We start from the raw sequence: 24,586 nt of genomic DNA, 5'->3' as shown, positions 1-24,586 counted from the left end.
GGTTCCAAACAGCGTTATTTCTTGTTTTGTCTTTATTCGCACTATTCTGTCTTCATTTTGCTTAAAAACCAAGTAGCATAATTTTGATGCGAGGAGCATAATTCGGGCATAATTTCCAAAAATTTTGAGCAGTGCTACGAGCATAATATGGCAGTTTTACGAGCACAATCGACAAAAGCCTTGAGTGGAAGATCGGAGCGGTACGGCTTCTAGTTGTCCCCTCTCCTCCCCCCTTGAACGCCTCGTGACGCCTGTCATGCTGGCTAACTGAATGCAACTCTAATACAGCACATAGTCGGTTTATATACATGAGTAGTCTTTCACGGACTCTCTATTTTGTCTTGCGTTCGTCAAGATCGCAAGCAACGGGTTTGCCCTGGGGGTAAGACACAAGACGCTTCTTAGCGCTGCAACAACCCCACCCACCCTTACCTTATGGCTGGAATTGAGTAGGGAGCTATCATGTGACGATAGAATTAATCAACAAGCTACAATTAGATTTTTGATGGGAGGGAAATATATTAGCGCACTCTTGATCAGTCAAAAATGTCGCTGATTATTCACGATACGATATCGTTGACTACAGCGAGTGGAGTCAGCAAGATCCAGTTGTGTATTGGAGATATTACCAAGCTGCCGAAGGAAGAACAAGCCGATGTTTTGGTCGTTTCTGCGTTTCCAGGTGAGACCGTCAAAACAATAACTCGACAATCGGCAAATATTACCTCAACTCACTGCAATATACATACAAACATGGAGGTTTCAACAGGCTTATGGAGTAATCTTGTCAAATTCGAGAACTTGTTCTTTAATCTTTAATCTTTAATAAGTATACTCCTGAAACAGTGGAACTATACTAGGAGTTGAAAATAACATGATAAAAGCACGTAATAAATAATTACAATATGTATATATACAGTAAAAATTATAAGTTAGTAAAAGATAAAATAAAATAGATTAAATATAATCTCGTCGAGATAAGTTAGGACGTCTGAATATACATTATACAAAGGATTTAATGGCTGTAAGAGCAATAGTCTTAAATCTTTTTAGACTTGTGCATCTATAATTGTAGATGAAACAGTAGCCTCATATGTCATTAAGTTTATTAGGCTTATATGCAAATATAAATGGAAATTTGGAAATCTGAAAAGTCCATAAGCTGATAAGAGCTTATCGTGTTTTAAAACGTGAAAGTAAGATAGCTTTATGTTATCCTCATGGTTTATTAGTGATATGACTGATATACTTCAATGTTCCCTCCTCGTTCACATAATTCCAGTCCATGCATCAATGTTCAAACTTCGATTGAAGTCCATTATAACAGCGAAAACTTGATTGACGTGACTTTTTTGTGCTCACTGCATGCTTTCAAGAATAGAGAGAGTAACATCTTTGGAGCAACTCTGTTGGAACATGAGGCTACATGTGGTATTACGAGCTGTTCGAGTGAGATTTATACAGTTAGTAAGACACTGTCAACCTCAGAATGTAATGGATTTAACACAAGAAAAATGTAGTTATTTTACGATTCCCTGGTTCAAGTGGAAGATTTTGTTTGAATTACTGCATCTTGTACTACTGAAAGAAATCGTTAGAGAACCTGACAAAATTTTCTTGTCCCTTAGGGGGAAGGGTGAGTAACTCACCAAAAATATAGTTGGGGGTGTGTAACATTATTCTCCTACCAGAGTCACTTCAGTCTTTCCTAGGAAAGTCTTACCTAAGAAAGATTACCAGGACTCTGCTCCGAGCAAGGTAGTGTGTCATATTTCTTGCAACCCTTACTCCATAATTTCGAGGTCTGTCCATACCCTACTTCGGACCTAATATTACTTTACTACCTTGTTTGAGAATATTAAATGCCTCTTGATCCTAGACATCTATTGAAACTGACCTTTTTAAGGCTATTTCACTGTTACCGTTGGTTTTGATTGCATGTTCCAAAAAGTGGTTATGTGATGACAAGTTTGCTTTTCATTCCAAATGGACCACTTCATCCAATATCAACAATTTTTGAATTTTTCATATAAACAAACTAATCATCTCCATAGATCAATGTATCCTGTCAAATTTAAAAGAAAAAATGCAACATTTCAAGAGAATCTGTTACAAACTCTTTAAAATATGGGACGCAAAACGTGCATGCTTTAAGAAAGAAATGTGTGCCACAGAGCAACTGCTTGCCCCACACATAAATTTCTTTGTTAAAATTGGATAGCTTGGGGTTCCATATTTCCATGAACTTGCAACATAATTTCTTAAAAAACTTTACATATTTACTTAATTCAGCATGATAAATTGAGCTGTGAGGCTTATTTTTTGTTTGAATGAAAAAATTATCAGAAAAAGCGTGACTTCATTGCTGTGGTCCATTCCTTGCACTAAAAAAATTGTACTGGAAATAACTGGGTTAGTAACATAGTAAACTTGTCTGGGGCAGATCTAGGGGGGGGGGGAGTTCAATATAAAAAAATGAGACATTATAACACGCTGACTTGGCCTCAGAATGCTTGAAATCCAATTTCCAGGACCTCAATTTTAAAAATTGTCCAGGGTAGGATGCCCCCAGACACCCCTACAGGGGACTGCCTTTGGCGGTCCGTATCTCCAACCCCCTTCTCTAAAATGCTACATCTGCCCCATTTTATGCTGTTACAAAGCAACTTTTCAGAAAAGGACTGCCTGGAAAGAGTCCACCTTAAGTGAATCCCTTGAGGTTTCTGCCATCACATGATCATCATTGAAATTCATCATATCATTGTTGTACTTTCAGCATGGAAGCAAAGGTCACTTGGATCATAGTCCATCCAAGCAGCCGATGAATCCTTGTCCAGAGTGGGTTCATCTGTTCCTTTAATGCAGCATTGAATTAGTAAACATTTTAGTCCAGTCATCTAGCCAGTCTATTCAGGTGCCTCCTGCAGAGTCACCTTTTTCTTATGCAAATTAAAGGCCCCCATGACTGACATGGACAGGTAGCTCTTGGGATAAGAGTAAGTGTAAAGGATTATAAATGGGTGCCAGTAAAATGTTACCAAGGGTAACTGTACTGCATGCAATGCATCCCATTGGACTGCAACAAAAATTAATCTCCACCTTAATGTTTATTCCAGGTGACTATTCACCGACCCCCTCTTCACTTATTGGTGCCCTAGCCATTAATCTTGGCATCAGTGTCCATAACCTTTCTGGAGACAAAGAAGAAGATTTACGCAGACAGTACTTCTGCTGGTGGTCTAGGCCACTTCCTGAAGAGCACAGCTTTAGGAGAATCCTTTGTTTTGAGGGTGGATTTGGTAGCCGCGGGAGCACACCACCAAAAGTTGTTGGGGCTGTGTTTCGATGTCTGGTACCTATTCTTAGTGGTAAAGACTCTAAAGGAGGGTCCGTTATAATGCCTCTCCTTGCCTCTGGAGATCAGGTAATATTTCACATAATTTGAATCAATCAACAAACATACCTCTTTGCAATGTTTAATTTTCTCCCCACTTGACAAAGAAGTAGGACATTGGATGCCAATGTTATTAAGCTCAACAGCTTTCATGAAGTCTCTCGAATTGGATGTTGCTTGCTTTTGAATTTCTCTGTGCAAGTAATAACCTTTGACTGCCTCTCGGACATTGCATGTACTTCTGTCTGCATAAAGAGCTAGCATTTTTCTGTTTTTTAACACCAACATTCCTCTGATAGTTCATGATTCTGAAGCTAGTTACCAGATATTTTTAAGCTCAGATTGTACAAGTCATACATCCTCAAATTACATTTTTCTTTCCTGGGTTAAATGTGATGCACATTGGCATGTGGATGGTGGGACAGTAGTGGGAAATTTGTGCCATAAGACAAAATTCAATAATTTCTTACTAACTTTCTGTGAACAGAGGAATCCCATCAGGTACAGGCAGCCTAGGTTGCAATCTCTGCTACGTTTGTGCAAACTACCTGACATCAGAATTTTTGTTGTTTTCTTTACACATGGTTTTGCACATGTTTGCCCTGCTCCCCCTGAAAATTTGATAGAAAAAACCTTTCATGTAAACAAGTGTATTCACCCCGAACAGCATAATACAGGAAGTAACCTCAAGTCTCTACTTCAATACATAGGGCTACTCAAAGAGGCTCATGCTTAGACTGATAATCGACTCTGCAATACACTGGATCAAGGCTGGCCTTGAATTGAAGACCCTGAAGATTGTCCTGTTTTCACGTCATCCTGAAAGGCACGACAAATCACATGAGCCACTCTTTGAATGTTTCCAAAAGATGAAAGACCAGTATGGAGATAAAGAGTTAACATATGTAAGTTAAAATGGTATTAAAGTAGTCAGGCTAACAGATGTAGCTAGATGTCTAAATTTCTCAATTTGTCCTGTAAAAGGAAAACGATTTACCAGTAGCAACTCACAGCTGTAGTTGTGTTATGTCCCCAATTGCTTGTTGCTTGGTTTAAGATTGTCTAAGGCTTCAGAGGAACAGGAAAATTTGTAATAACTTAGAGTTAAAAAAAGAAGCATTTTACCAGTTGGGGAGAGAAACAGTTTTAAATTAGATGGAAATGCTGCAGGGGAAAACCTTTTTGAACCCCAGGGCTACTTCCTTATATAGGCTATATACTAGGCATGTGCAGCCCTAAAGGGTATGGTTTTTCAGCTGTTTTGGTCATAAATAGGTATCGATTTTGGCTATTTTGGTCATAAATAGGGTATGGTTTTTGCACCTCTAGTCCTGAATTGGGTATGTTTCTTAGAAGAGGCTACTTTTTCATCATTATCGATAAGACCATCAACGAAAGCCCTTCATATCTTATGTTTAGGGCAACTGTGCCAGCCACAACGGTTATAAATAGGGTATCAAATGTTTGGTCAGGGTAGCAAAAATTGCAGATTTTGGTCATAAATAGGGTAAGGGTTTTGGGAAGTGGGCCACACACCCCACCTTACTTTTTCTGGGAGTACCCCCCCCCCCCCAGGTATAGAACCAACCACTTTTGACACACTAGGGTGACTTTGTGATGATGCAAAGACCCAATTGTACCATTGGGATTTAGTTTAATCTAGAAAGATTTGGTAAGGGGCTGTGGCTAAGGTGCATGTGTTCTGTTGATGGATATAGGACCCAGTCTCCTCCTCCCTCACCCCTGATGGGTGAAAGATATTTCTACCTACTCCCCTTTTGGGAGCAATTTCACCCTTGGCCCAATCGACTCTTTTGAGCAATTCCACAAGTTATTGGATAATGTGATCTGCCATTTCACAATGATTGAACCTATATAGGTTATCACCCAGTTGTTGTTTTTTTCTTCTTCTTCTTCTTTTTTTTTTTTTTTTCTTTTTTTTTTAGCTGTGATTTTCATTGTGTTGTATTTCATTTAATTCATATTAATTCATTTAATTTCTATTTTGTGGTACAGGAATGAATGGGTTTTAGCGACCCTGGCATGGCTAGGAATTTCCTCAGATCGTGAAAACGCTTTGATCTTTTTTTGCAGGAGACGGAGATTGTCTATGATGTGTACATGTCTCACAGTCCTAAGGACCATGACTCAGCCCTTCAGATTGCAAAGTTCTTAAGGACTGAGAAAAAAGTCAGAGTGTTTCAGGAATTTCAAGAGCTCAATGATAATGAATCTTGGCAGGAAGAGATATTTGACATCATGGGCAAGTGTGCACGTGTTATTGCATTGTTAAGCCCGGGTTACTTGGAAACAGAGAGCTGCATTGAACAGTATAACATGGCGTTGTGCATTAACAGACGGTCACATGGAACAGTGCTAGCTCCATTTTATATCACCTCCATAGATTATATGCCGACATACATGAGCCTCATTCAGTATGAAGATTGTAGGTAAGGTTCTCTCTTTACATTGTTGATTCAGGTTTAAAAATTACTTTTTGAACACTGACAAGTGACAAGTTTATTCAGCTCTTTGACCAGCAAATATGTGTTAACCCTAACTTCCCAAATTGAATTTAATATTATTATTATTACTGCCAAACACCAGAACCATTCCGAACATAATATCATAAAATTGTTGAGCTTAGGAGCAGGTTTCAATCAGTCCTGTAAAATATTAAAAAAAAAAACATCTTGTACATCTTTCTGAAGGCGTTCTGTTTATTTACAAACAAATACACACAAATTGGTGCCAAGCCAGTGAAAACACTTATGACATTTTGAGACCAATCCCAAGGCATAGAGACAAAACCAAAGTGCTTTTGGATTTTAAAATTGTTTTCAATGCTCAATAATTCATTAAAAAACGATCCACACGTTCCGCAAAATTTAAATTGAAATAATTAACTCTTAAGTTAGCGATCTTTATGTGGTGGGCGCTTGTGCGCAGCACTTGCAGTTATCAGCTCTCAAACGACATTTATTTCTATACCACATGAGAAAAGAATAAAAAAAATCACAAAATCAGTAACAAGAAAAAGATTGTCATTGGAAAAGTTTATAACTGACGTCAACAACTTATTTATTATGGCAAGCATTACAAGAATTAAAATGATAAGCCATACGGATAATCCGTAAAGGAGTCTATAACCCCAATTAATGTCAAAGATTTAACATCACAGTCACTACAACTGAGCAATAACCGCATGTCAGGTAGCGTTTTTCTCTGGTCACCCCCCTCAGGCCAAAAGATAAAGAAAAACTCCAAGCAGCTAGTAATGATGTGGCAGATTCACTGAAGAAGACGGAGGAAGAAGTCTCTTCCAGCGTGCCCACGATGACCAGCAAAGCATCAGGTTATGATGTGTTCATTTCATACTCGCATCAGAACAAGACCCATGCCAACAAGGTGTTGGAAACCCTGAAGTCGCTTGCTCCAGACTTAAGAATCTTCATTGATACAGCCGGGTTGAATACGGGGACCTCGTGGCAACAAATACTGTACAATGCGCTAGGTAAGATCAGTTCAGAGTAGTTTTCCATTCAAGTAATGAATGATGCGCTTTACTGTTTTCCAGCCTTGACGCAGGTCTCTTGTTTTGAATAGATGCTTCGAGTTCCAATTGGTTCATTACATTTTGTACCTGTCCTTTGGCTAAGCCAGCTGTGGTTGCGCCATGGCTTAAATATGCTGTTGTTCTGTCTACAAGAAATGAAAGGCATGACATGCTTTGGGCAAACATACTCTAGTATTCTAGACATACTCTAGTATTCATCAGCGAGAACGCGCAGGTAGTAAACGCTTGGACCTTTTTGTCTGTTTTTTTCTTTTTCTAAGAGACTTTGCTGCACATACCACGAATTAATATCCAAATTCAATAAGGTAATGAATTACACTGCACAAATTACACTGCACAAATTACACTGCACAAATTCGTCGCAAACGTGGAAAGAAATACTTCAAGACCGAATTTATAATAGAGACGAATTATCCGACGCCGAATTTATTTTAGGAGACGATTTATCCATCTGAGACGGATAAATCGTCTAGGTATAAATCTTGTGTTTAGACTAATCCTGTGGCAAAATTGGTCTTCAACTGATTCGTCCGAAACGTGGAAAGAAATACCGTTTTAATGTGTGATGAATAAATTCGTCAAATTGCGATTAGTATTCAAAAAAACGCGGTCCAAGCTTCTGACAGCAAACAGTTTTGCACATGTAATTACCACTCTGTTTTCTCTCATTTTTAGATGCCTCCAGAAGCACCATGGCGCTGTTGTCGCCAGACTACATCAAATCCAAAGTGTGTTACGAGGAATTCTGTCTGTCACATGCGCTGTTTGTGGATAAAGACAGGTGTATGGATCTTGTAAGCTTGTTAGTGGAGCCCGTACAAGAACTGTCCCTCTGGTGCCAGCAGCCCGTCCCTGCTGACTGTGTCTCGTCACACTTAGACACTGACCAGGTTCTGTCTTCAATCTGTGCTGACTTGGTTAATAGACTGAAAGGTAAGCGACATACTTAAACAGAACTCATTATCTTATTAAACGCGCCGTCAAGCATAAACGCCACGCGGTCACGGTGACGAGGTGAGTGAAATGGTCCACTTTGCCAACACAACGTTACGTATCATTGATGCAGTTTTTGTCATTTTAAGCCTGTTCTCCTTTGGAATCCGGTAAAATTGTGATTGAAGTTTTAATTTTTTTTCTGAAAATCTTTGCAATCTAATTGGGAATTCCCTGCCTTCAACATCATGTTTTGTTTGGGAATAACAGACTTCGTTTCCGTTGCCAACCAAAATAATGCCACACGAGTCTCAGGCCCGGTTCATACGTCGCATTTCTGCCGTGTCGAATTCAATTCAACGAATTCAATTCGACAGAAATTCGACGTCTGAATCGGCTGCCGCATTTCTGCCGCACGTTCGACTGGTCTTGTCGCATTATCGGGCAGAAATGCGACACCGATTCAGACGTCGAATTTCTGCCGTGTCGAATCTAATGCATACATTATGTTAATGTATTGAGCATGCGTAAATGTTTTCCCGTCAAAGAAAAAGAGGAAACTTGGCCATTCTCGACCCAATGCAACCTGAACATATTGCAACACATACTGCTCCGTTGTCAGCCTTCTCTTTCTCGTTCCATTGGCGGTCAATTTTTCGCAAAATTAAAGTCCTTCGTCGCTCAGTATTTTCGTCCGCCATATTGAATACCCTCCGTTTAAAACATTTTCCGCTGGCCGATATACCCGACAGTACAAATTTTGAATTAAGTGCGACACAAGTGCGACGTATGAATCCACAGTCGCATTTCTGCCGCACTTAATTGAATTGAATTCGACACGGCAGAAATGCGACGTATGAACTGGGCCTTAAACACGTTCAACCTCCTTTCCAGGGTCCTCTCTCTTCTTCCAGAGGACCCTGGGAACGAAGTTGACCAATGTTTTCAGCTGAGTCCAAGCCTCGTCATAAAGCAGTTAACTCGACTCCTCACCAATCCCTCGCGGCTCCATGGCCAAAACAAAAGACCCCGTCAGCTACGCAGGCTACTATCAGTAAACCTCAATTGACCGCTTTACGTTGCTGCGTCTTGGTTTTTAGGTACCAATAACAAGACAGACGACATTCTCACGCAGCGGGTGCATGATCTGAAGAAGGAGGACCTTACACTTGAATTGTCCATGGACAACTACAGGAAATCCTGCTTTGTGCTCCGATCGGGTGTTCTCAAAACGCCTGTTGAATTTACTAGCAGCAGAGAGAAAGAATCTTTGAGGACGAGTCATGCTAGCGACGTGGTTATGTCTGTCGACGGCCACCATGTCGGCGTTGATTCTGAATGCTCTCAAGTGACGTCATCGAAACCTACGTCAGAGCAATTGACGTCAGCGAGGTCTGCCACTTGCGATGTGGCCCTGAGTTATGCTGAAGGAGATAAAAGAGCAGCGGTAATATTGAAGCAGCTACTACTCGAGAAAGTGCCCTCCTTGAAGATCAGCGAGCCGGTGGCGGGAGACTTCTCCAGGGTGCAGTCGCTAGATGCGGCGCGTGTTATTGTCCCTCTTTTGTCGCCAGCCTTCTTGGCGTCGAGTGAACTAGTAGAGGAACTAAACATTGCCATTTTTCGGAATCGAAGTGCGTCGCGGCGAATACTGTTTCCAGTTCAGATAGCGACATATCCTCCCAAACCCTCGTACGTTCATTTGATTCCGTGTGAATTCTCGAACTCTGATTACAAATGGGCTCACAAAATTGTCGACCTGAACCTACAAGGGGAAGTATCTTTATTGGCACAAAGGAATTTTATAGATGTCGACGAGGCGTTTTGCTTGAAAAACGCGGCCACTTTGATTTGCGAACGACTCGTAGAAGAAAGTAAACCGGTTTTAAGTCCTGTCAATTGGGTTTTGCTGAATGTTCACGTGATAGAGGAGGAATGGAAGCAAGTTAAAATGGCGCTTCAGCAAGAAGAAGGACTAGAATCTTGGAAAACAACATTTGGAATTGAAATAAAGAGCACGGAAGGCGATTTAAAGCCGGCCAGAATAATTGAACAAGATGACGTGATGCCAGACGTTGAAACTCAACTGGTAATTGGTGACGAAAATGAATCGAATGGGGTAGAGTTACATCTAAAGGACATCACAAACAATGAGCAGAATTCGACCGTGGGATCTGATAATCAGGATCAATCTCAGGAGTTAACGAGAGAACATTCCTTGGAAAATGAATCAAACAAGGTGGAAAAGAGTGTACGTTTTCAAGATGAGTTGACAGACGAGCAACATGCTGCTGTGGCAGCTGATAATCAGCCTCGATCCCGGGAGCACGAGGGAGAGGCTAGGTCGAAAGACTCGAAAGAATCAAAAGCTTGTTCTTTGTTATAAGCCGAAGATGTATTTCTAGAAAAATGAACAGGCGAAGGTAACAGAACTAATTTACCACCAAGTCATACCATGCAGTCCGTGTTCAATTTGGCGGGTCACGTGTCTTCTGAACCGGTAATGCGAAGGGCAAAGAGTGTTTCAATGAAGAGGAAACTAACTTCCTGCACTTGCGCATTCTTTCACGTTTGCACTGCAGGTTTATCAGTTCCAAAACGCCAGCAGTGTAGAATACCTATCTGAAACTATAGCTTGCTAAAGACCCTGTTATATTATTTTCTGGCAACTTTTCTCGATATTTTTTTTTTTTGGGGGGGGGGGGGGGGGGGACACAAGCTATAGAAAAATTGCTCTTTGTAACCGTGATTCCTTGTAATGTCTTGAAGAGTTGTTGCAGCTAAGATTGCACGAAGTTGAATCAAGCTTTTCTTTTCTTAACGATTGTTGCGTTGCAAGATCTGTTCATTACAGGAAGATCGTGTAACAAGAACCCGCGCGTTTTCTTGCCCAAGTTTCTTCTCGGGCTTTTCCTCGCTCGCTCGCTTACTCCCAACCAACCGACCGAGAGCCTGGGAAAGGCTACGTTCTTAATGAATTAATCCCAAAGGAGAATTAGAAAAAATAATTCACATAATTATTTTTGACACCTTGTATACCAATGTCCTATCCTGCACTAGTGCTCATGATGTCCTATACATTTTCACTTGCGTATTTGAAAGTGTTTGAAGATGTTTGAACATCACTGTGTATTTCAATAACTTTTGGTACAGTAAAGCTTAATTGATGTAATTTGATCAGCAGATGCCGCAGTAGACGGCTTTGCTAATGTGGCAGCTTTAATAAAGGCTCGAATTATTTCCTTTTACCTGCCCTTCACAATTTGCTACAATTCGCGATTTAATAATCCCTCCATTTTTAAGACGCAGAATATCCTGAATGCGGATACGTTGTAATAATTTACGCGAAATTGGCCATTTCCGAGTTCTTTTTCCCCCATTTTGAAGCCAGTCTTTTTGTGATACCCTCTTTTTGAAAATGAGTTTTAGAAGTTCATTTTAATGCGAATCAAATTTATTTTCATTTGATCGGTTTAGCACCATCACTGGTTTTAAAACCGAGGCTACGTATCGAGAAAAACTGAAGTACCATTTCCGCGTTCCCATAAATTTGTAACACCATGCCAGAGACTCGTGAAATTTCTGCAAGGATAGCTAATTCTACAGAATGATTCTTTCAATCACCAGAAAAAATCGTGCACAAGTAAAGTGAAATTAATGCCGGAAGCGAATAGTAACTCGACGCGAACTCCACATGGCCGGTATGGCCTGGATAGCGAGTGTTCCACTGCTAACCTTTTATCTCCCTGTGCCGAGAAAGACAGTAACCCTTTACATGTAAGCCGGACAAGCTCGTGGAGAAAGGGTGAAGAGAAATATAAGTAGTGCTGAGGAGGAAGGAAGGTTGCCAGTTCGTTTTGTGAGCCTTATTGCAGCCCACTGTACCTCCCGGTGGGGACGGCGAAACGACTGCGCTTCAGCGCGTAATAGCCAAGTGTCCTCACAAAAACAAATTAAGAAACAAATATCAAATACAGATTTCCTGCTGTATAAGGAAGTTTTTGAACAGTCAAGTCAAAAACACTTCAAAGCATACGTAATATATATAGGCTATACCCATAAAATGATTCGTTTTCCATGGCGTTCTCCTCGACCGGTCGATTAAAAAGATATAAAACGAAGGAAAAACGGGCAAAAGAAATGTTGGCAGATTATCAAATAACTCCAAGCGAACCTTGATTATATCTTCCCCGCGACTGCAATGTTAGTGTCATACGATCTAAACGTCGTTATGGTCCGTTGTGGGGGCTGACTTAGATGTCAGTCACTTGAACACGTACATCCTGTGTATATGAAACGTATTAAACTTGGGAAGAACCAAAAACACGCATCAGGCAATGAAGAAAAAACTTTTCTGTTTTTTTTTTTTTTAATCTTTCCAAAAAAAATGCCTCGCTCGGGCGATGGGAAACAAAACATTTCGTGACCCGGGTTTATAAAAATGATCGTAGGAATTAGGTAAGCTAGAAACTGTAGAAACAGCGGTTTTAAGCTGTAGTTTATAGATGGAAAGAGAGAAAGCATCGGGGTTTTTCCATGTTTTGTTGTTGTTTCCTAGATCTCGTTTTTCCTTTAAAACCCATGGAAAATGGCCAGTGGAGGATATGACGCTCTGAAGCCCTGACCAGTGCGGTATTTGACCGTGTAAGCTCGCCAATATTTTGCGGAGAATGACCAATGTAACCTACGATCAGGCGTTCTTTTTCTTGGCGGAAGCGGAAGAGAGTGAGAAATTAAAGAACGGCTTATCGTAGGTTATGACCAATTTGACCACAAGTCATGCTCGGGGGCTTGGCTAGGGTGGGAGAGGGGTTGGGCGTAAAGTGAAGAAAAGAATTTTTAGGCGCTTTCGAGTTTACCTTTCTAAGAATAATGTTGTATTTTTCTTGTATTTTAAAAATGGCTTAGTTGTGCCGATAACTGAATTTTTTGTCTTCCTTGTGAAATATTGCGTGACGAACACAAAAGATTGACGGGACAATAGAAGTTCAGCCAATCAGAAGGCATGTTTACCTTTGCCGACGTGAATATTTATGTGCTCGTCCGAAACGAAAGTTATGTCATCGATTGAATTGAGAAGTCTTGAAACTGTGGTGTCCTTGCTGATTGAAACTGGGGAAAAGCTAGCTGTACTCATGAACTTTGGTCACGATTAGTGTAGTATGGAAGCTGAAGAGGAAATGAAAAAAGGAAACTTTGCGAAAGCCCGCCAAATGTTCGACAGCGTGCTTCGAAAAGACAAGAATAAAATGCAGTGCCTGCTGGGGAAGGCTGATTGTTTCGCGCTGGAAGGACGGTGGACCGACTCCCTGCCACTTTATTGCGAAGCATTCAAAAACGGAAAAGTTAAACCTGAGCGATTGTTTCAGCTGGTGAAAGGACTAACGCAGACGATCAATATCGAGCGAGATTGCCGTCGATCAAGAGATGACGACGGTGCTAGCGTTTTGCAGTGTGGAATCTGTTCCGGTATACTTTGCGACCCTGTCACTGTTCCTTGCGGGCATTCCTTTTGCAAATTGTGCTTGGAAAAGCAAGAGGCCAAAAAATGCGGGCACTGCAGCGAGCCGTTCGCCTTCGTTTCTCTGAAGGTAAACGTTATGCTACAAGACATACTTCGGAAGTCGTTCGACAAAGAATTAGAAGCCACTCGCCTTCGCCTCGAGGGGAATAATTTGCATAGGAAAAAACAGAGTCTGGAAGCAATCGAAAAATACCGTGAGGCAGAAAAATTCAGTAAGTATTCAAGTTGTTTCTAGTGAAGTTTTTGTTTCCAGGTGAAGCTAGACCGAGTTTCGTTCATTACCAGCTGTGACAAACCTTACAATTGTGTTACGTAACATTTCGTCCAAAAGTAAGGTTATAATCGCCAAATTCCCATATCCAGTATTTTACTACAAATATACAATTTCGATTGAAAATGGTGTTATATCCACATTGTACTTTATCTCTGAAAATTAAGATATCTTTTGAGGACTTATAGTTGAGGATGTTGGGCGTCATAATATAAATCTAAGCTTAGGTATCGTTCCTTTTGTGCAGGCTCAGCTCTTCACAAATCAATCCACGTTTAGATTAAAGAGTATTTTTTATGTTCCTTAATTACGTTCTCCATGGTACGCATTTCACGTAAATTATGCGAGTTTTAATTTCCATCAGTCAAGGTCCCATAGACTAGGTGAAATGTAGCATGTTACATAATAGCCGCAATTATGTAATTTATATATTTTGATTAGAGTACCACAGGGCAGGTCAAGTGGTAAGTGTGGACTTAAAGGTTACATATGATATTACGAGGTCACGCAGAGATATGAGATTTCTCTTTGAGTGTTGAAAAATATTTGATGAGTGAGCACAGCATTTCCATGAGTGAAATATTTTTCAACATGAGAAGAGAAGCTATTTCATATCTCCAAGTAGTCATGTAATGTCCTAGTTAATATAAAAACACCAATGAAATAACGAACCATTCAACTTTCCCTGCGAAAGGTGCGATTTATTTTGCTACCATAACAATGCAATCTTTTCACACGTGAAAGTGACGTTATTTTCACGTGTGAAGATATCATGTTTTCGCAAAAAAGCTCACCTGGTATTTCATTGGTGTTTACACATGTATAATAAAGTAAGATATGGTTTAATGTTAGCCAGTTTATTAATACTCCCTCTCTGACATTCAGTCTGAACAATTCCACTGATTGCAATTCTACTTAGCATGCTGAAGTCCACGTTGCACTGTTAAACAATTCAAAGCATTGTATTTACCCAAAAAAGTGCTGTGCACATAAACCTTTTTTTGAGGTATTGATGTGGTGCTTAGTCAAGGGCAATGCTTTTTTGAGGACAGCACTTTTTACAACCAGCCGAATGCAGCATTGAGGGAGCTTCGTCCTGCTACCAGATATAACTTAATTACCTTTCATGTCAGGAGATATTTTTGATCATCAGTAGATAAACTGGGAAAAACTTTTAAAAGCATGCTTAGCACAAATATGCTGATTGCTTGTATAGGTATTTTTGCTTAAAATGTGATCACAAATGCTGTGGTGTTCACTTGTTTATTGCAGACAAATCCGACCATTTAGTTCAGAGTAACATTGCTTGTATTTTACTTGCACTGGGACGATTTGAAGAGAGCCTTCTGCCAGCCAATAAGGCCTGTGAACTTCAGCCTGACTGGCCAAAGGTGAGTCCCATAATTAGGTTTTATTAATTAATGGTTTAGTCTGTTACTACAGGTCTGCATTTGTGCACGTTTTAGCAATAATTGATGCAGTTTATTTTCAATGCTGTATGTGAATGTGTGTATATGAACCAGAGATTGCATGATAATGACAATCTATGAGCTATACAATAACTAGGTATTTAAATACAAGTAAAAGGGAGAGGTACATAATTTTATAAACAAACCCTTTTCAAGCGAGAAAGCACAATTTTTTTTTTCACTTAAGCCACTACTGACCTTACTTACAATATGACCGTTACTTACACTACGATTACTACTAACACTACGATTACACACAACAACTACTACAGATGCTCTGCCTACACAACTGATAATACGAATCTTACTCTACATTGTACTCTAATTACACAATTACTTTTCATGTTAACAAGATACTTTATATGAAATTACGATACAGCTATTTGAATTATCATGAATGTACATATAAATTTACATAATTTACAAGCAGCACTTACTCCTTTACAAAAAAAATTGGATTGTTATTCAAAACTAGGTTGAGAAACCACAATATATTATGTTAGATTAACTAGCACACCAAATGTTTGATGAGAATGTTTGAGCTAAGGGCATCAAAACCAACTTAGCCCATGTGTCAGGAGTAACAGCAAACTGCTATAGCTAAGGGGTCCTAAAAGAAACCTGTCTAGTGAAAAGATTCTAGGAGGTACAGTATGTGTAAGAGGGTAGCAAACAGGTGTTGTGACCCCTTTCACACATGAATTTTTAAAAAAATTACTCACCAAATATACCTTAAGTTAGTGTCAATGATGTTGTTTTTTTCTTAAATTAATGCATATTGTATGTCTTATGGTTACTTTTCAAGCATCACACACTACTTTTGCCTTCATCGTGTGTCACACATAAATCCTTTGTTTGAAATAGTGGGGTTCAACTGTAATGTGCGTCAGTAATGTGACCAGTAGGCACTTTGTCTTTGAATTCCTTAGTATGGAGGCGTTAATTAAGCTGTAAATAGGCCATTTCCAAGTTACCTTGTGTCTCTGGTTCAAAACGAGTCCTCGTGCAAAACCTTTCAAATGAAAATGAGTTTGATTTACATAACAATGAGCCTGTAGGTGGAACACATTTTCAAATGAATGGTTTTACATGAAGACTCCTTCTGACACAGAGGCAAACACTAACTCGGAAATGGCCTACATGTATTTGTTTGACTGATTTTTGTTTCGTTGTGCGTATATTTCTGTAGGGATATTACAGAAAAGGTTGTGCTCTATTAGGCCTCAATAAGAAGCCTGAAGCAGCTGTGGCATTTTTGCATTGCCTTGCACGAGATCCTGACAAAACAGGTGTTAAAAAGTCACTGGCCAAGGTGTGTGATTGGAATATGTACCTACATGTATTTCCATTTTTTCATGTTTTTATTTTCATTGACGTCAGCAAAGATTGCATTATATATTAAGTAGTCATCACATGAATACATTTTTGTGACTACTTCAATCTCTCTGTAATATATCGCATTGTAAACCCCAGCACCGGTGAACAAGTTGTTGTCAATGTGTTAAAGTTCAATTTTTGAGACAAATTAATTTTCTGAGTTATTAGCACATAGTTACTTTTATGCTATTGTACAAAATGATTTCTTTTACGTGTTGCAGCTCATTCATGAAGTCATCACTGAAGATACTCCATGCTCCAGTTGTGCTAAGAACCAAACTGCAGGCGATCACAGCAGTTGTGCAGCTGGAAACACAGAACCCATTTTACAAAGACTTACAAATCTAATTGATCTGGTAAAACAGAGCAAAGCAGGATCTATTGAAGGTAAGGTACATGTCTTAACTGCATGGATGTCTGGTCTGCACCGAAGACAAGGATTTCCGGTAGAAACTAACAGCAGCTGAACTTGCGGAGCTGATTTGAGATGCAACTCTCCACTTGATAAATCTATTGAAAACTTGACAGAAACAAAAATTACGGAAGACTACTGTTGTGATCAAAATATTTTTAACAACATCAAGCAACATCAACTCCAGCTTTAGAAAAGCTCTTTTTACAATAATTGAATGGATTATAAACCACCAACAGTGTTTTCAAGTGAGGCAAAGTTTGGAAACAGGGCAGGAAAAAAACCAGGTCTGATTGCCTGGAGGAAGTAAATTTTGCTCTTGGGCAAGTGAAAAATGGAAGTTTGGTGGTCCAGTGGTCAAGTGAAAATAGCTTGTGAAGTCTTGTTAGTGATAATTTCCAGTCAACAACAATTTCAAAACTTAACACTACAATATGAGCAAAACAGTTGATTAGTTGTAGGTGTGGATTAATTTAGTTGGTAAGGCATGAACATTGTCCACCTATTGGGAAAGTAACATTTTAGTGGGGGCAACTGGAAACTGAAACGTACTGGCCCACTGAGTTACTGGATTTCAAAATCATTTTTCCTGCCCTGCTATAGGTATCAAAATCTCCATGTGCAAGACATTAAACTCACATAATGATCTTTTAAAATCTGTTTTTAACAGAAGATACTGAAAGTGAACCTGACATCAAGAAGTTAAGACTTGACAAGTGTTGTTGTGTGGAGGACCTAGAATGTACTTTATGTTGCAGGTAACCTTATGTCTTTGTTCACATATTTATTATATTTAACCTGCATATATAAACACTGCATTATTGCCGAGCGTGGGAGGGGGAACAAATAGGTACGCAAAAATTTATGTGCTGCAACTGTAGGTAGAAAAAGAAGAATTTAGAGGGGGAAACATTATTTTTTCCTTCCCTTCTATTCTTTAAAACATGGCAACCAACCGTCTTCCATGTGGTACTGCAGGATGTTCAGTTGTTGTGGATGGGGCACAGTTGTGTTCCCACCAACCTTTCTTTGACCCTCCCCCTTCCCAGGTGTTCTTATGCCAGGTTATCATCCTTCACAAATAGGACATGTACAGTAATCTATTGGCTAATCAAGGCTGACAGGAACTAGGTGTAAAAGGAAAAAAAAAGGTTATGTAATTAATATTTACAATTATAAAAAAAGCACTGCTCAGAGAAACAGAGTAAAAGGAAAAACAAGTGGACTCTGACAGGTTCTCTCTCTCCCCCCCCCCCCCCCCCTTCCCTAAGCTGATGATAATTACGCCATTTGGACCTTAAAAAAGGGTTTCTCGACATCATCATAAATCAACCAAAATAAATGAATCTGCAGAAGAGAAAATGAGTATATTCAAGTTTGAGAGTGAAAATGCTTAGCCATGTTCTTCATTACACAATACTTAAATAGGGAATTGTTAGTAAAATCTCGAAAGTCAGGGTTAACAAATGCAATGTGTACATGTGCCAGAAACTGTACCATTCATGGAAGTAGGTTAATGGGATGGTCTGACTTATTTTTGTCATTTAGGTTGCTTTATGAACCAGTCACCACACCCTGTGGCCATGTGTTTTGTCGTTCCTGCCTTAACTGCAATCTTGATCACAGACCAACCTGTCCCATTTGCAGATTTTCTTTGAAAAAGGTACATTTAAGCTTTTACAACGGCAATATTAAGTCTCTTTGGTTTGCTAAACAACACACACTTCCTTCTCCATAACAAAAGGTTTGTGTGATAGGGCAAAAAAATTACCACCCTGCAATTACACCATGATAAAGTTCCCTCTCAGCTGTTCAAACATATCTGAAGCTTTTCAACTGAACATGACTGTTTGAACATAAATTTATATTTTTGTTTAAAAGTTGTATCAAAGAGAAACCAAGAGTCCCTTTTGCAAATGACTGCTTTGTCTTATAGGGAAGAGGTTTGCAAATGTCTGTCACAAGTGCACCGATCAAATAGGCTAAGTCCAATTGCTGGTCAGGGTCACTGTGTTGTTGTGAAGGCAAAACACCTTACTCTCACAGTATCTCTCCCAAACTGTCAGTCCATAACTACCAAGGGTAATCTACAAAGGGAGTATCTGTAATACTCCAGGTCACTTAAATTGCTATACCAACAAGGATACACTCTGGTATTAGACTAATTCTTACTGCTTAATTTTTTTCAATTTCAGTTCCTTGCTGAAAGAAATCAGGTAAGAATTAAAGATTGGTTCAATTTACTTTTTTTTTTATTTTTAGTGTGACAGTCGAAGAATACCCATGCAAACATCCAATCTGAAACCAAAATGTTTTCTGAATAATTATCATTCTAAGGTGTATGGTAGACCATTTTAAAAGCAAGTATTTGTAGGATGACCTACATATGTAAGAAACACCAAGTGTTCATCTCAAAACCACACACTGCTGGTTGTAAGTCAGATCACTTAAAGAAATCTCTCTTTGTATTCTACTGCTCTTGTGTTTATCTGCTACTTAGCAAGATAACACTTCATTACGTCTAGTGTCAATGTTCATTTTATCACATTGAACTTACAAATAAAATTGTCTTTAAAACAGGGTTGGGGTGCAAAGGTTGTTTGGTATATCCGTATGATAGATTATTAATCTTAGTTTTGTTGGTTTGTTAAAACTGGGTTGTAACGCTCACTGTAGTTGGTGAATGGGGTACAAGGTACATGTAATTGAGCCTTGATCCAACAGTCGGACTAGTTAGCTTTGCTCTATCCTCAGAACATCACAGTTGCTGTAAACAGGCTAATTGAAACTGCCTTACCAGAGGAGTATGAAGAAAGAAAGAAACTTCACCAAGAAGAAATGGAAAAGTTAGCCAGGTGAGAAGAAAGATCAATCTGGTGATGAATTCTTCCCTTGAAGGACCCAGAGTTCCCCATCCAGGAGTAGGAATGGGTAGCAGGACAACCTGACAGAATGCTGGGGGTAACCCTGTGATGTACAAGCATCCCTTCCAGGGGAGTGGTGTCAATGCCCCTGAGCTACAGAAACTGGCGAGGGCACCAGCCAGTTGAGCCTCAAGGTTCAAGAAGAGTGTCACTGCATTGACAGAATTAGAAAAATTCCACCACTAAGCTGCCCAGCAAACCTTATTATACCACAGTCATGTATTTATGCCCACCATGTATGTGTAAGAGCTGAGAATGATTCCAATTCTATTCTCATGTTTGCTGTAGCGTGGCCAGTGACACCACAGAAGATGTACCTATCTTTGTCTGCACCTTGGCATTTCCATCACAGCCTTGTCCACTGCACATCTTTGAACCTCGCTATCGTCTGATGGTTAGGCAGTGCATGGAAGCTGGATCAAAGCAGTTTGGAATGTGTCTACACAGTGAGGAGAAGGGGTAAGGGTGACACTGGCAAGAGGTTACAGTCATTATGATTCACCATGGGGAATAATTAAATGGAATGTTGACTGTCCTAGAGAATCATACGACTTTTGACAGTTATGTAACCTAGTATAAGCAAGTGTTGTAAAAATATGATAGTACTGGGGGGAGGGGGGAAACGATTGCCATACCCTAAGAGGATTTTTTTGGGTTTATGTTTTGATATCAGCTGGGGAAAGGATTTTAATGATTTTCTTCTCTCCAATTTTCCTCTTTTCACATAGTACCTTCTCCCAGTGCCATGTCACCTTGTTAAGTGGTTTTTTATCAGAAAAATATATAATCACCAGTGCTAGTGTTATTTATGAGTTTTTTTGTTGCATTGCAGTTTTGTAGATTATGGTGTTATGCTGGAGATTAATGACCTGCAATACCTTCCAGATGGAAGGTCTTTCCTTGACTGTGTTGGTGGAAGGCGCTTTAAGGTTAGAAATATAATAATGGAATAAGTAAACAATAGCCTCCATTTGGTGCAAAAATACGCTCGGATATTTGTCCATGGACATAATCTGTTCCAAGAAGTGAACAGTTTTCCGAGAGCGTCAGCTCAAGGAAAACTGTGAGTTTTGAGGAACAGATAATGTCCAAGGACAAATATCTGAACATATTTTCATGCCAAATGGAGGTTATTGTGTTTATTATCCTTCAAATATTTTTCCCAACACAGACAGTTTTTAAAATTGGGGAATATCACTCAGATGTTCCCCAGTTTTAGCTGAGGCATATTCAGTCAGGTGACGCATTTAGATCAATAGTGTGCGAGCGAAAATATTTGATGAATCATACAGTAATTAGTAATACTATTTTGTTTTATTTACCATGCTCAAACTGTTTCATTATTTACCATACAATGCTGTCAACATGGCTGATCTTACCATTACGCATTTGAACATAGTGACTGCCTTAGCTCACCACAACACTATTTGACTAGCTCAGGGGTTGGAATAGTACCTTACTGATAAAAAAATGTGGAAAGTCATTGGCTTGAATCCTACTGGGACTCATTTATCTTTATCATTTGATTGTTCAGAAGTTGCACAAATAAATGTAGTTCTAAAGCAGTCAAAATCTTAGTACCAAGAATCAACAGTCAGCATTATTAAATGTCATTATTTCATTTCAAAAATTTTGAAGAATGAGGTATGTTGTAGATCTGGTCTGGGTTGTTCGAAAGCTGGTTAATGCTAACCTAGGATTAACAGTTAACAGAAGCATTAATTTTGCTTCTAGGATCTTTTTCCCTGCTTACTTTTTGTGTAGTTTGAGATTATTTAAACTCAGAACATAAGGATAAACAATGAAAACAGAAAAGACCACCACAAAGTTGCAAAACTGTTGTCAAAATTCTTGCTAATCCTGGTCTTGAACAACCCAGCCCTTATGTCTTTTGTTGTCGGATAGGTTCTTAAAAGAGGAATGACGAATGGATACCATACTGCCAAAGTAGAATGGATAAAAGATGAGCCTATTCCAGAGGAGGAACTAGGTAATTAGAAAATTATGACTTTTATTACATTTGTGAGAGAATGAAATATCAAATTGTTGTCCAAAGTTGTTGGGAAGGAATTCATGCTACCAATTATTGTTCAAGCAAGGTTAATGACGTAACTTTGACACAAATTCTTTGATTTAAAAATTTTCTTTAGATGACGTGAAGGATCTTCATCAAAGAGTTTATAACCAAGCTAAATCCTGGTTTACCAATCTGCCACTCATTCCAAGGGTAAGCTGTGATAAAATTATTAGAAAGAGGACAGTGTCCAAGTAAACGTGTGGACATTGCTTTAAGGCCTTCAACTACAACATGACGTCCATTAATGGCCACCTCTCTACAACAGCCACTTTTTTTGTCCTGGTGGACAGTCCATACATTCACTCTTATTTTAACCTCTCTACAAGAGACACCTCTCCATAACAGCAATGGCAACTAAAGCACGTCCCATTTGCCAAAATAACCTCTCAATAACAGCCAGTTAATCAATGACTGATGAACGGTGAATACCAAACCACACTTTTTACTGTTAAAGTTCATGAAAACTTGATCCACATCGCATGACGTTGGTCTCTGTTTGTTTCTGTTTGGTTTATTAACCGCGCGACCATGGGCCGAGCGCGGTTCTAGGTTTACCCGTGGTTTATTATTTTTTTTTTTGTCGGTGACCAGACGCAGACCTCCGCTCGGCCAAACTTTGAGTCACGCAACATGTGATTTTTTTCCGCCAGAAGCTGTTAAAACATAAATACACGGACAATTTTACCGATATTGTTTTCTTTTTTGTGGGTAAAATATATTTTCTTTTCGTTTTATCAAAGCGTTGGATTTAAAGGGAATAATAAATACGGTGAAAAAAGGTATTACGTCAGCCATGGAATGCGCTGACGTTGCAGCTTTCACTTTCGCTACGTGACAAATACGATCGTGTTTACTTTGCAAGTTTATTTCGGCAGAAGCGACGGTCATTAATTTATTTGTAATTTTGTGAGTATTTCTTGTGGTTTTACGCAAATGAAGTAAATCCCTTGACTGTTTCATCACAGCCAGTTCATAGATCGGAGGAAAATTAAATATTTGCGAGCCAAGCAAAGAACGTGTCAGAACGTGCAAAAATTACGTCATTGGTAGGGAAATAACCACCGTACTAAAGATAGCCGTAGATAACGCAATTCTTGAATTATGTGACTGGTGTGACTTCTTTGCTAACCCTTAACTCAAGGGAAAAAACGATTAAATTTAATCGTGACTTTAAAGAAAGAAAGCGGTTTGTAATAGTGTTCGTATCTTCATGCCCATACATATCCCGAAGAAAGTTCCAGATTAAGACTACTACGTCATCGGAGATGTCACAACGGCTACGACTGATAGCGCGATAATAGAGTTTGTGTTGATCAAGTGCTGTGATGTCTACAGTAATCAATGAATCATCAAAGATTGTTTTGGAATATGCACTGCGTTGCGACTGTAGTGCTAAGAAAACAGTTAAATTTTAAACGCGCGGTTATAAGATCTAACAGATCTTCTTGTTCTTATATGTTTTGACTGTGTTACATATGTATGTGCTACACTAAGCATTTTGTAAGAAATAAAAATGATGCATCCCTTCCAAAAAACAGGTGTCATATTACACCCCTACCTCCCCATAATGGTCGCTTCCCTACAACAGCCACATTCCTCTGTCCCCTGATGGCCGTTGTGGAGAGGTTCCACTGCAGTAAGTTTGTGTTGATTGTTTTTTTGTGTTTTTGCTTATTAAGAGACGGATCACCCACATGTTTTCTGAGATGCCAGACTGTGACAGTGAAATTCAGAATGTACCTCAGGGGCCAGTATGGATGTGGTGGTTTCTGTCCGTATGTCCGCTGCCACTTGAAATTCAGCTGGAATTCATTTCCATGCCGTCATTAAAAAGCCGTCTTGAAAAATTAGAACAACTCATAGCTTCACTTCAAACGTGCATATAAAGATATTATTATTATGATCTGCTGAAGCGGAATTGGATTATTTTTGTAGTATGCTTGTAACTAAAATAAAATTATTGTAGAAACTACTTTACTAAGCTTATTTTAACGCTTCTTTAATTTCTGCATCAAAACAAAAATGTATGTGCCAACACTATTCTTTAAGGTAACTGCCATTGTAGCTATGTGGTGCTTATTACAAGAAATGTTTCAGTTTGGGTTGGCAGTGGGGGGGGGGGGGGGGGGGGGGGGGTTAAATCAGTTTTTTTGTTATTCTAGTAATGAAAAGGAAAATATTTCGCCCAAAACTTGTACATAGTTATGATAATCAGAATTCATGAAAACAGTTTACTGTTTATTTTTATTAAAATAGCATACCTAAAGCTTGAATGTGGAGAACTACACAAATGCCAGTATTGTGTGGGTGAAGAATCTTTTTTTTTTCTTATTAAACTTTGGCCATCCCCTTGTCCCAAATTCAATGGTTCAAAAAGTTGGCAAAACACACAGTGTGAGTTTTGGATAACAACAAGTTATTCTACTGGGGGAAGGGGGGGACGAAAAATAGCTTGTCCTTGCTAACTTGAAATATATTGGCAGTTTGTTTTTGTTCTATTCACGATTGCAGTGCTGGCATGTAATATTGCAGAGTTTGCATGTCCAGTCTATTGGATGCACTGTTATGTTTAGCTAGTAATAATATCAAAAAGTGTACTGAACATTGCAAATAAACAAACCTCACTTA

The 24,586-nt window shown here is 39.2% G+C and overlaps 2 protein-coding genes across 2 annotated transcripts; both read left to right on the top strand.

Moving 5' to 3' along the window:
* Positions 1–60: 60 nt before the first annotated feature.
* On the top strand, positions 61–11,152 carry LOC110065298 (uncharacterized). Its single transcript, XM_020772422.2, has 7 exons — positions 61–682; positions 3,117–3,424; positions 4,105–4,299; positions 5,489–5,844; positions 6,637–6,908; positions 7,647–7,904; positions 9,005–11,152. Exons 1-7 carry the CDS (start codon positions 547–549, stop codon positions 10,288–10,290), a joined length of 2,811 nt encoding a protein of 936 aa, XP_020628081.1. The 5' UTR covers positions 61–546; the 3' UTR covers positions 10,291–11,152.
* A 1,612-nt stretch (positions 11,153–12,764) lies between these two features.
* Positions 12,765–23,930, top strand: LOC110065299 (LON peptidase N-terminal domain and RING finger protein 3-like). The gene is made up of 13 exons (XM_020772423.2): positions 12,765–13,640; positions 14,972–15,090; positions 16,358–16,480; positions 16,767–16,932; positions 17,628–17,715; positions 18,506–18,620; positions 19,153–19,173; positions 19,712–19,812; positions 20,170–20,340; positions 20,714–20,810; positions 21,787–21,871; positions 22,032–22,108; positions 23,638–23,930. Exons 1-13 carry the CDS (start codon positions 13,067–13,069, stop codon positions 23,842–23,844), a joined length of 1,944 nt encoding a protein of 647 aa, XP_020628082.2. The 5' UTR covers positions 12,765–13,066; the 3' UTR covers positions 23,845–23,930.
* Positions 23,931–24,586: the final 656 nt, after the last annotated feature.

This window comes from Orbicella faveolata, unplaced genomic scaffold, assembly GCF_042242905.1.
Source record: "Orbicella faveolata isolate gen_17 unplaced genomic scaffold, um_ofav_v1 contig_35, whole genome shotgun sequence".
Taxonomy (NCBI): Eukaryota; Metazoa; Cnidaria; class Anthozoa; order Scleractinia; family Merulinidae; genus Orbicella; species Orbicella faveolata.
The sequence above is the reverse complement of the archived record's forward strand: the minus strand, read 5'-3'. Positions and strand labels throughout refer to the sequence as shown.

Excerpts from the sequence above, each read along its gene's own strand:
- LOC110065298 (XM_020772422.2), top strand. The coding sequence starts at position 547 with ATGTCGCTGATTATTCACGATACGATATCGTTGACTACAGCGAGTGGA. Across the intron at positions 3,425-4,104 it reads TCCTTGCCTCTGGAGATCAG|GGCTACTCAAAGAGGCTCAT; the intron begins GTAATATTTCAC and ends TTCAATACATAG. Across the intron at positions 5,845-6,636 it reads ATTCAGTATGAAGATTGTAG|GCCAAAAGATAAAGAAAAAC; the intron begins GTAAGGTTCTCT and ends CACCCCCCTCAG.
- LOC110065299 (XM_020772423.2), top strand. The coding sequence starts at position 13,067 with ATGGAAGCTGAAGAGGAAATGAAAAAAGGAAACTTTGCGAAAGCCCGC. Across the intron at positions 20,341-20,713 it reads CTACACAGTGAGGAGAAGGG|TTTTGTAGATTATGGTGTTA; the intron begins GTAAGGGTGACA and ends GTTGCATTGCAG. Across the intron at positions 20,811-21,786 it reads TTGGTGGAAGGCGCTTTAAG|GTTCTTAAAAGAGGAATGAC; the intron begins GTTAGAAATATA and ends GTTGTCGGATAG.